Here is a 12767-nt window from a genome sequence, read left to right on the forward strand (position 1 = left end):
ATTTATGAGGATACGGATAGATATGGGTCTGGTTTTAGTTAGAGACATGTAGATCTTTTCAATGAGTTTATTTTGGATGCGGATTTGAATGGTGTTAATTTGGGTGGCTACTCTTTTGCTTGGACTAATAGGTAGGCATAAAAAATGAGCAAATCGGATAGATTTTTGGTTTCCGATTGTCTTGTTGAGCATTTTGATGGCATTTTGGCTGGGGTGTTAAAAAATTATATTCCAGATAATTGTCCAATCTTGTTAAAAGCAAAAGTTGTTGATTTTGGTCCTACTCCTTTTCAATTTTGTAATTCTTGGTTAGACATGGAGGATTTTCATCAGCTTTTGTCCGCCACTTGGAATACTCAACATATCACTGGTCATTATGGTCACCTTAAAAAAAACTTCAAAATCTTAAGGCAGTTATTTGAAATTGGAATTCTTCCATTCGTTATTTGCATAAGAAGGAAAAAGATAGTTTCACTAGTATTATTGATTCCTTGGATTTTTTAATTGATCAAGGTGTTGCTACAAAAGAGGATATGTTAATTCGTCAAGAGTCGGTTAAAAATTTAATCGACTTATGTGACAACCCGAAAGTTTCCATTCAAATCAAACCATTTCAATCCAATAGAAGTAGAGCAGTTACAGTGAGAATTCAAACTTTTGGAGTAAGTTTGGCAGTTTTAGGGTTTTACACCTAAGGAGTTATTAGGAGAGTGGGTGCATTAGGATTTTGTGCAACACTGTAATTCCATTACTCTAGGTCATTAGAATCCACTCCGAGAATAGAAATATTTTCTGCCAAAAATCTCTGGACTATAAATAGAATTCTGAACCAAATTGGTTCATTATTTGATTTCCATTTAGAGAAAAGCCAAATACTCTCTCACGGATCTTCGGGTTTTCATCCCAGATTGTGAGTCTACTTCCCTAAATGTGTTTTAATACTTGTTATATGCTTTATAACATTGTTTACATGTCCAAAACACTAGATCCGGGAGTTTACCGCCCAAGAACGTTCTTGGGGAGTAAACTCCAAAATCAAGCCTAAAGGCCACATAGTCCCATTTCCGTGTTAGGCAACTAACTAAGGACCTAGTGTATGATCATTGGAGGCTAGAAACAAATCAAAATCACTTAGTTTGAGGAGTTTACGGCCAAGGAACCACCTCTTGGGCCGTAAACTCCAAGTAAAGGGCACAAATGAGTGCCTTGTGATCCCTAGCCTTAGAACAAACACCTAGAAGCTTTACACTCATGATTTATGCCATCAAAACCCTTAGAAATCATTTCTATAAGGGAGTTTACGGCCAAGAAACTCCTTGGGCCGTAAACTCCAAGTTTTAGGTTCCAAAATGCCTTTAAACTCTTCCTAAGGCTTAGTATTCATTTTTGGCATGTACCTTAATGTGTTTAAGACCTAGAAAACACATAAAAAGCATAAGTGTTTGAGAGTTTACGGCCAAGAGTATTTCTTGGGCCGTAAACTCCTTAAATGGGGTCAAAGGACACCCTAAACACTTCCATAGGCCAAGAAACTTTTAGGGCAAGTACTTAGAGGAGATATGGACTAGTTAAAATTCTTAGGACCTCATGTGTGAGGGAGTTTACGGCCCAAAGAGTTCTATGGCCGTAAACTCCATCAAATGGTCCCATTTAGTGCCTTAAACCTCCCTTAATCCAAGTATTGAAGCCTAGACTTGTTAGACACTTGAAAAGACAATAAGAACCCTCCCAAGGGAGTTTACGGCCGTAAACTCCAAGGGAAAAGGGTCTTTGGGCCGTAAACTCCCCTTAGGAGTCAATATGGTGCCTTAAACTCTTGCCTAGCCTTGAAACAATTCCCCTCTAAAGTTGTAGTACTTCTAAACTCCATTTCATGGCTTGTTTGAGAGTTTACGGCCAGGAGCCTACTCCCCTGGGCCGTAAACTCTAATGATTATGGTCTTTTGACCTTAAACTCTCATTAGGGGCATTGCACTCCTTTATTGCAACCCATTTGCCTCCTAGCACTTGACCAAAAGTGTTGTCCTCGCGCTTAAATGTTGTTACTTGTATAATTAGTGTTATAATCACTAGTTATTTATATACATATGTCTTCATATGTAATTAGGATCATTGTGTGTGTCTAAGTCATCACTTGACACCAAGCACTTGTCCGATTCTTCCGTACGATAACAGCCCGTTCATTTCCAGTCGCATACTGCAGGTGAGTTCATACCCCTTAACTAATGTTTTAAACTGTTTTAAATGTTTTATGGGGGGGGGGGATACAAGTAGAATCATGCTACTTTTTATGTCAATCACATGTGATTAGTAAGTCAGATTATATTACTTAATACATCAATCACATGTGATTAATATACAGCATTCAAAAGATTTGGCTACTCATTAGCCGTTTTACCAAATAGTTTCCTTCAAATGATTTTTATAAACATTTTATATGCTTTAAACTACTTATTACACTGTACTTCTTACTCGGCTTATCATACTTCAAACTTATTTACAACTGTGTTTCAAACAAAGGTTTCTTTATACTTAAAAACTGTTTTATTATACTTATTCCTTCAAATTGCTTTATGGATTGACATCAAGTCGATCTTCTCTTAAAATAATATTCCTGTTTCAAATGTTTTACAAAACTTACTTATGCTTTTATTTTATTATAAATTGCATGCCTCTATATGTATAGTTATATAAGAAATGTTTAAAAGACTTAGGAAGACTATCCACCCTATTTCCTTTTCGCGCCTTGAGATGTGGTCTGGTGGGACATTGGGTATTCGTCCGAAGGTCGTTTAAAGATTTGTTATATATCATGTGTACATATATAGTCATAAAGGGTCTTTCCAGTTCATCCTATGCCCTTGGGTAGTAAGGGTATACATCCACGTCCATACGCACCACTTAGAATACTAGTAAGCTACCATAGGGGTAGTTCAGGAAGATACTAGAACCATTACTAGAACGCGATATCATACAATGAGTCAGTTCATTCATGAGTCAATACTTTCTAGAACATTACTATACATTACATGTACAATTATACTAGGACGAGAACATATACATCTATACTAGAACGTTTACAATTACTATACTTGCTAGATAGGGAGAACACACATTCTAGCTAGCACACGTAGAACTTTACCGTACTCTACTATAATATTTACATTATTATACTTATAGGAGTACTTGTGCATAGATATATCAGTAGGAGTCCTATTACATTTTATATGTATCGACTCTGTTATTAAATCCGTGTTCTTACCTTTACCTTGTGATAAAATCACATAATCGACGAGATAGAATGGATTATTATCCTAGTACCAAAGGATACGTATTGAGGGATTGACCATTCCTAGAATCTCTGTTAGCTACAGAGGTAAAAGTACATCCACGGATGTCGAACGGTTGGTACCATTACAGGTACGCAATTAAGGGATTGACTATTCCTATACCCAGCTGTTAGCAACAGAGGTAAGAGTACATATACGGATGGCTTAAAGTTAACAATGATAGTTACCCTAATACAAAAGGGTAATATTCAGAACAGTCAGGTCTTGGTAGAAGACTACATTCAGAACAGTTAGGTCTTGGTAGAAGACTACATTCAGAACAGTCAGGTCTTGGTAGAAGACTACATTCAGAACAGTCAGGTCTTGGTAGAAGACTACATTCAGAACAGTTAGGTCTTGGTAGAAGACTACACACATAACAGTTAAGTCTTGGTAGAAGACTCCTTTTTGTTACTAATAGGAATCATAGGGATTTCTAGGGATTTTCAAACATTTTCAGTTGAGTTACAAACATTTTCATACTTAAACTAGCTTTCTTTCAAAGCAATGTCAAGTCTTAGAAATTATAAGTTTTCACAAATTAAGACACATTAATACTTATGATCTCACCAGCTTTATAGCTGATACTCGCTTTCAAAATTACTTGTATCCTCAGGTCATCATAGACAGGTACCGATGCAAGGAGAAAGGAAGATGAAGCTTATTCAAGACTTATCTTTCATTTTGATTTATGCTTTAGTGTTTATCAAAATTTGATAGAATACAATTGTATAATAATTATTTTATTAATGCAATGGATGATGTTGTTGCTTGTTTACTACTTTGCATTGTTGTTGATACTATACATGACGTCCTCCGCCCCAGAACGTTTCCGCCGTTCTTGGTTTTGGGGTGTGACAACTTATTTAATCTTGAAGCTGATAATTTAGCTCAAAAAGCAAAAGTTAAATGGGCTGTTGAAGGGGATGAAAATACTAACTTTTTTCATAGTATTCTAAAGAAAAAACGAAGGCCAATGGCAATTCATGGCGTTATGAAAGTTGGGAACTGGTTGGATGACCCAAACTTGATCAAAGCTGAATTTTTTGATCATTTTCTACATCGTTTTTTCACTTGTGGAGAGTCCTCAGGTTTGGTATGGTGCTAACTTTGATAGTCGACTGTCTTCTAGTCAAGCTGATAGTTTAGAAGTACAATTTTCTTGTGACAAAATTAAACGTCTTGCCTGGGAGTGATTGTGCTCCGAATCCCGTTGGATTTACTTTTGCATTTTTAAAGTTTTCTGGTCAACCATTGAGGATGATGTGGTTCGTTTTGTTGAAGACTTTTTCACCACTTCTTATTTACCTAGGGGGTGCAACTCATCGATTATTGCTTTGATTTCTAAAGTTACTTCCTCGATGTTTGTTTCTAACTTTAGACCTATTAGTCTTACAGGATGTCAATACAAAATTATTGGCAAACAGTTAGCTAATCTTCTCAGTTTGGCTATTGGTGGTTGCATTAATTCTGAGCAATCGACTTTTTTTTAAGGGTAGGAACATTCTAGATGGCCCTATGGTTCTTAATGAAGTTATGGAATGGTATTGGAAACAAAATCAAACTTTTTTAGTTTTCAAAGTGGACTTTGAAAAAACTTATGATTCTTTGAGGTGTGATTTTTTAGATTTGGTTATGATGGAGTTAGGGTTTGGTTATAAATGGAGAAGATGGATTGAAGGATGTCTTTTGAATGCTCGTGCTTCAATTCTGGTTAATGGTTCTCCTACCGATGAGCTCAATATTTGAAGAGGCCTTCATCAATATGATCCTATGTCCCATTTCCTTTTTATTCTTGTTATGGAAGGTTTACATGCAGTCATTCACAAGGCTTTATTTATTGGTTTATTCAGAGTTTATTTTATTGGGTATAATTCTTTTATGACCTCACACTTGATGTACGCTGATGATGTCATCTTTATGGGGGAGTGGTCTTTTCGTAATGTTAGTAATTTATTTAGCATGTTGCAATGTTTCTATTTTTCCTCCGGTTTAAATGTTCAGAAAAGCAAGTTGTTGGGGATTGGAGTGTTTGAGGAGGATATTAATAAAATGGCTTCCATTTTGGAGTGTGGGGCTTCAGGTTTCCCTTTTACTTATCTCGGTGTTCCGGTGGGTTGTAATATGTCCCGTATTGTAAATTGAAGGGCGTTGTTAATAAATTAAAAAAAAAACTATCTAGTTGGAAGGCTAGAACACTTTCTAGTGGAGGTAGGTTGACGTTGATCAAAGCAGTCCTTGGAAATTTACCTACTTATTATATGTCTTTATATAGAATGTCGGTTGCAGAGGAAATTGGAGTTGCTTCAAAACAATTTTTTTATGGTGGTGATTTGGAAGACAAAAAGATGACTTGAGCTGCTTGGAAAAGTGTATGGTAAGTAGAGATTTAGGTGGTTTGGGCATTACGAGCATTTTTTCTCTTAATTGCTCTCTTCTATTCAAATGGATTTGGAGATTCAGAGCTAAACCTAATGATTTATGAGTTCCAGTCATCAAAAATATTATGTTGTTGATGGGGGTAGTGATAAGCAAAGTTCTAGTTGTTCTAATTTTTCACCATGGATGGTTATTATTAATGTCTCTAGAATGCTTGCTCAAAAAGGCATTAATCTTTTGTCTTTATGAAAAAGGAAGATTGATAATGGGTCTTCCACTCTGTTTTTGGAGGATATTTGTTGTGGTGTTCTCCCTTTAAAAGCTCAATTCCCTAGGATTTTTGCTCTTAATTTGGATAAATCTTGCTTGGTTTCTAACATGCTTAGGTTGTCCGATTGGCTCTCAGCTTTTCAAAGGCCTCCTAAGGGAGGTGAGGAGATGCTCCATAATAATGCTCTGAGAGATTCTGTTATTCACGTGATTCTTGTGGACAAGCAGGATTCTTGGATGTGGTTGATTGATGTATCTAGGGGGTTTACTGTGGTTTTAACGCGATCTTTGATTGATACTGTGATTTTGGATACCTCTGCTAAACCTTCTAGATGAAATCATTTTGCCCATTCTAAAGTTAATATCTTGTTTTGGAGACTGCAATTAAGTAAGGTGCCTACTAGAAGTAACTTAGAAACACGAGGCATTGACATTGCCAATGTCTTGTGTCCGATTTGTAACTCGGATGTTGAAATAGTCAATCACCTTTTCTTCTCGTGTGGTATGACATTGGACTTATGGAGTCTTCTTGCTACGTGGTGGAAATTGGATTTTTTGTTTTTCTCTTCTATTCCAGATTGGTTAAATTGGATTGACTCCACTCACTTGTATCATAATGTGAAATCTTATTTGGATACGTTTGGTCTTACTTTGTTTTGGGCAGTTTGGTTTTGTCGCAATAAATTATTGTTTGCGAAAGTTAAACCTGTAAAGATGATTCTTTGAGATTTTGTTCAATCTTAGTCTTTTTTTTTTTTTTCTTCGACTTAGCGCTAGATTTCCTAAGTTTAGATTGACCTGAGTCAATTGGATGGAAAATCCCTCTTATGTAATATCCTAATGTACTTTTTTCTAGTTGTTGCTAGCTATTAATTTTAACGCTGCTATTCCAAAAAAAATTAATAGACCATAAAATTGCCCAAAATATAATGTTTGTTTTGTATTCTTCTCTTATTCATTATCATTGCTTTTGAGATAGGAATCATTGTCAAAACAAGTACCAATTTTAGCTAAATTTATAAATTAAAATTGAATTCTTTGAAGCATATGATAATGATTTACAAGTGTTTCCCGAGTAAAAGGTTAAGCTTTAGTTTTGCATTCATTTTATGAGAGTTAGAAATGGTTTTCTTTTGTAAATAGCAATGTACTTTAATAAAAAATGTATTCCTTAAACTATAGTCGCAACGTACATGATTAAAACCCTTATTTATAGCAAGTAGTACTGAAAGCCAAATTTCTAAAACCCTTTTTTCTTAATTAACTTTTTCCCTGATCTGCAAAGGTTTCTTAACCGTTTTTCTATTATCATAAACTTGCCTACACATAATCAATTATCATCCTTGGATTTTCTATAGTCCAAATCAATTTTTATTTCATAGACCTGCTACCCTATAAATTGATTTCCCTTTAAACTTGCAACATGTTATAATCAATTTTACAACACAGATTCGATAAAGTATGATCTTCTATTACTAGATCATTATAGCAAGATAAGATGAAGGTATTAATGACTCTAGCTTATTATGATGATGCACTAGATGGTTTTCAAAGCAAGAGACAAACTAATTTGTTTTTTAGAATAGATATATTTGGTATCATCTACAATCATTGTGGATTGAATTGTATTGGAGTTTTAGGTCATTTTTTTTTTCTTTTGTTGCATGGACTATAGATCTTGTTTTGAATGATGAATGATCAATAATGTTTGGAAGGTACTACATACTTTTATACGCTTTCAGTTTTGGCAGTATTGAGATCTCGAAATCCTATTATGCATTTGTTGAAGAAAATAAATTTGAAGATTTCCAGATTTATTAAAGCATTTGATACATTAAGATATTTTGTAGCATTTGGCATCCTAAGGTACTTTGAGGCATTTGGTATTGTATGGCATGTTGGAGCATTTGATACCATAACGTATTTTTGTGCATTTGATATGGTATTATATTTTGGAGTTTTTGACACCATAAGGTATTTTGATAAATTTAATATCGTGCAAGGTATTTAATTAACATTTAAGTTTAACACTTAATGGCTGTAGTGTTGGCACTACAGATATATATTTTCAACTTATATCTTATCAACTTTTATTCAACTTGTGGTATATATTTTCAACTTATTTCAACAACTGATATTTTCAACTAATTTCTTATCAAGCGTTTGAAAGTTCTTTTGTTAAAGATCAAATTTGTCTCAAAGTGGAGTTTGTTAAAATATTACCCAAATACCATCATTGGAATATATGTTGTTAATGCAACCTTTTTAATACAATATTACCCAACCATAATCGAATCTACGAGTCCCTTCTTCTTATAGTCAATTTTGTAATCCCTTCTTCTTATAGTCAATTTTATAATATCAATCAAGTTCTTATGGCTTTTTTCCCGCAAAAGTTTTCACCAATCACCAGTATATATATTTGTGTTATTAGTTGTTCTTTATTACTTCCGTTTATTATCATATTTATAACATGTTTATTCCTTATTACTTCCACAAAAGTTTTCACCCGCAAAAGTACACCATTTAGGTCTATGTCGTTTTCAGTTTGACTTGGTTCGTGGATTTGGTATTATTGGTTTGTTTCTTATTAGCCAAGCTTATATATAAGACTGTATCGGCTTAACCTGATTCTTTTGGCAATCGCGATCGTGCATGCTATGAATATATTTGTTTCAGTTAGTTCATAAGTTTCATTAAAAAAGATGCCATCATATATATATATATATATATATATATATATATATATATATATATATATATATATATATATATATATATATATATATATATATATATATATATATATATATATATATATATATATATATATATATATATATATATGGTACTTATTCTCTTTCTTAAGCATCATTGTCAATGATCTGCACCAAAACCAATCATTTGCTCATAAATATTTCAACATTAATGCAATTAATTAAAACATGACATGATGATTTTTCTGAACAAAAAAAGAAAAAAAAAATGCTTTCATACTCATTAACTTTATTCTTTTAATTCTATAATACTATTAGTTATATTGTTTTCGTTAACTAGGACCAAAATAGTATAACTGACATTAGTATGAAGTTATAAGTATACACATTAATTATTTCTAATGTATAATTAAAGATTAAATTGTAATATAGACCTTCATGTGTCTTATTAATTTAATTAAATATTGTATGATTATATATAGCGACATAATTATCGCTGTTCCAAAGAAAAAAAATTAATATAATAATCAATGTATCATAACATGAATATGTACTTTGAAATATGTTGTTTAACAACTGATTACATTAAATGCTTTAATGGAATACTATTCATCATAACGACAATTCACTTTTAGAGCAAAACGAAAACTAAATTGGAATTTAAACATAAAGTATGAGGTCTAGAAGAGTGAAAAAGTTTTTATATAATCAACAAAGAAATAATATAGGTGCGTGGACCAAGCAGTGTAATTACATAATTTAAATAAGTAGGTGTTGTATATCTGTGTGTGCAGAAGGAGACATGATCTAAGATTCATGGTGGGTGATCTCTCAACTGCAAAAACAACACCCAATCCATGAATGAAATAGTGAAAGTCAAAGGGGAAAGGTCAGAGGTTGTATAGCGTGAGGTAGGGGTCGGGGTGAGGGTGAGGGTGGGGTGAGATGCATGATTGATTGAATTTAGGGTTCTTGTTTAAAAGTCATAGATGGGACCATATCTTGTAAAAGCCCATAATCAGGAATCTGAAGCTGCTGAAGTGGGGTTAGGGTGGTTTGATTGTAGTTAAATAATCCACCTCCACCTCCTCCACCGCCCCCTCCGCCGCCACCACCACCAGAATTGTAGAAACCGTGAGGTATCTGTGCCAGAAACTCGTTAGGGAAGCTTGAGCCACCGCCAGAACCTGCCATCATCGCACCTTGTGCCACCATCATAGATGGTGGGTACAGCATTCCACCAACATTTCCTCTCAGTGTCGCTGGCAAGTGGTGGTTGTGTTGCCCTTCATACGTAGTGATCACGGTGGATGGATCTTGATACGATCTTTCCACCCGCTTCTTTACTGTACACTTTTGAGTTGTGCATCGGTAGTAGCTTCTGTAACACAGATCAAAACTTTTTCTTACAAGAATTCTTGATTAAAAAGATTTCATTTTTGCACACATCCATGAATTCTTGATCAAAGCGATTTTCATTTTTGCGCACACATAAAATGGGAAACAAGAGTACAGTTTCCCACTTGCGTTTTAAAATCTTACACAAGAATGTGAAACAAACTTGAACGAATGACTTTGGAGATTAAATACAAAATTGGTAGTTGCAGGGAATATAGGGTTTCCTTTTAAATTATATAAATGAAACCATTCAAGATTTACTTGTCAATTTTATTATGATATAATCAGAATCCAAGAAACGAAGTAGACTTTTGTGATCAAAGCATTGAATATATATATATATATTAACATATTATATGTATATGTATATACGTATATATGTATGTACCTGGGATAAGGGCTATTCTTTACAGCTTTCTGTCCATATTTCCTCCATCGATATCCGTCTTCAAGATGATCAATATCACTCTTTGTCATAAAGGCAAACCGTGGTTCTCTTTGCTTCTTTTCTTCTTTCTTCTTTTGCTTAGACCTATTGATAGTTTAGAGAGTTAGAACGTAATCTTGAAATCTAGTAAAAAAGGAACTAATTAATAGCAAATGGACCCTAATATGCTCGATGGTGATCGATGAATCATACAAACGTACACTTTCTTAGGGCAGTCTTCTACATCTTCAGGTATGCTTTTAGTTTGATTCTCCTTCTTACCTTCATTGAGCTCGTGCTCTTCATCAGCAGCATCAGTAGATGAAGAACGAACCGAAGAAGAGTTGGGTGTTACAGGAGTCATCTCATTCACACCAATCAAATTTCCAGGAATAGGCACGGGGTTTTGGTCATCATGAAGAGAAAAAACTTGTTGTGATGAAGAAGATGAGTAACCAAACGTTGTTGTAGATGTGTTATAACCAGTAGATCCATTGAAGAAGTGAGATAACCCCATGTAGTCATGAAATCTTTGATGATTTGGTGGTGACGAATCGTCTCTAACTGTGGAATTAGGGCCAAAGAATGAAAAAAGAGTCTCGCTAGTTCTTTGATCATCATGGAATGGATCATGGTAGTAGAGATCTCTTTGGTCTTCAGACATGGCTGAAGATGGAGAAGAACAAGTGGAAAATGAACAAGCAGAATAGAAGAAGAAGGAAGAGGAGAAGGGAGAAGTTTGACAAATTATGGGTGAAGGGTCTTTATTTATGCTTTGACAATATTTATGTGTTTATTGGAGAGAGAGATGGAGGATTTGAATATGTGTTTCTAACCCCACTATCTAAAAGAAATGTTTGACAAAGATGAGTGTTGTTAGATGCTAGACTTTATGTTCTCATGTTTCCCATTTTAAAATACTCTTAAATTTACAATCTTTAAATCTTTTAAACAAAGAACTCGTATGACCCAAAAAACTTAAATGAAAACCAGCTACACTAGAAAACAAACTACTTCATAAAAGAAATATGATATGAAAACACGACGTATGAGTAATTCATAAACTATTTTGATCGATTTGTGATCGTTCCCACTAAGAAAGGAAAGAGGCCCTTTTGTTTAAGGCAACAAAGGGCTATTTTTCAATATGTTGGATGTTAAAAGCGTGCCTTTTTAAATTGTCACTTTATTGGGTTCAAAGGTTGTTTTTTCTTTATGAAAATGATCATTTTCTTGAAGTTGAATGTTTCAAAATTGGACCATAAAGATGCCAAGGCTGTCTTTCTCACAAGCAAATGGACAGAAGTTGAATGTTACCACTTTGCGGTCCATTTTAGGAAGATACATTAGATCACATACGTTATATTGGTGTCGCCCATTTTGGGATTCACTTACTTTTCTCCCTTTTCTACATTTATAAGATTAAATCTTTATTTAGAAATAGGATTATAACTTTCTTCAAAAAGATAGTTCTTTAGATAAACGATACAAAATTAATTCATTATAAAATCAAAATATACAACGGTTTATATGCAACTTTTAATCATTGAAATTTTTTACTGTATAACTCATCCCAGTTATATAATTTATTATTATTATTATTATTATTATTAAAACGGTAAACACAACACTGTCTATATACTACCTCTATCGCCTTCAACAAGACTTGAACATCAACATTTAGCTGATAAACATATTTTCATGAACACCTGATATCGTTGGACCACAAGTCATTTAATAGTTGTATAAATTAGTAAAAGTAAAGTTTATTTTTTATATTTCTTTAATATGTTTAATAAAAAAACTATAATTAAGCTTATTAAACTACGTGATTTTACTTATTGTGATAATATATTCTTTTAGATTCAATAATAAATTATCAAAACGTATATAAGTCACACATTTGAGGATGTCGTCATCTGTCTCTTGTAAGAAAGATAAACATGTCTAGACGTAAGCATACAAAGTTTTTCTTTCGCGTTTTTTTATCATAAAAATACTTTATTTTTTCTTTCTATTAAACATGTACGGGTGTTAGGGGTTCAAAATGTCGATGAAAGAAAGGGTGCCTTTGTTTTTAATAACTTTATAAACTCTTTGGGGTTACTTGACTTGATGAACGGGGGTAGGAAACACACTTGGATAACTAAAAGCAGTGCCAAATTTAGTAAACTTGACCGTTTCTTGAAAATTACGACCATCCAAAATAACATGTTGGAAGTTTCATTTACCTTTGATGAAGTTATG

General features: G+C 33.6%; 1 protein-coding gene across 1 annotated transcript; it reads right to left on the reverse strand.

Annotated features, from left to right (window-relative positions):
• Nucleotides 1–9369: 9369 nt before the first annotated feature.
• On the reverse strand, nt 9370–11524 carry LOC111908067 (WRKY transcription factor 71). Its single transcript, XM_023903906.3, has 3 exons — nt 10742–11524; nt 10482–10625; nt 9370–10076 (listed from the first exon to the last, which is right to left on the reverse strand). The coding sequence occupies exons 1-3, from the start codon at nt 11182–11184 to the stop codon at nt 9659–9661; spliced, it is 1005 nt and encodes a 334-aa protein (XP_023759674.1). The 5' UTR covers nt 11185–11524; the 3' UTR covers nt 9370–9658.
• Nucleotides 11525–12767: the final 1243 nt, after the last annotated feature.

Source organism: Lactuca sativa, chromosome 7, assembly GCF_002870075.4.
Source record: "Lactuca sativa cultivar Salinas chromosome 7, Lsat_Salinas_v11, whole genome shotgun sequence".
NCBI lineage: Eukaryota > Viridiplantae > Streptophyta > Magnoliopsida > Asterales > Asteraceae > Lactuca > Lactuca sativa.

What these genes read in the sequence shown, in the direction of transcription:
- LOC111908067 (XM_023903906.3), bottom strand. Translation starts at nt 11,184, where the DNA reads ATGTCTGAAGACCAAAGAGATCTCTACTACCATGATCCATTCCATGAT. An exon ending in GAAGACTGCCCTAAGAAAGT is followed by an intron (nt 10,626 to 10,741) that starts GTACGTTTGTAT and finishes AACTATCAATAG; the next exon opens with GTCTAAGCAAAAGAAGAAAG. An exon ending in AAGAATAGCCCTTATCCCAG is followed by an intron (nt 10,077 to 10,481) that starts GTACATACATAT and finishes TCTGTGTTACAG; the next exon opens with AAGCTACTACCGATGCACAA.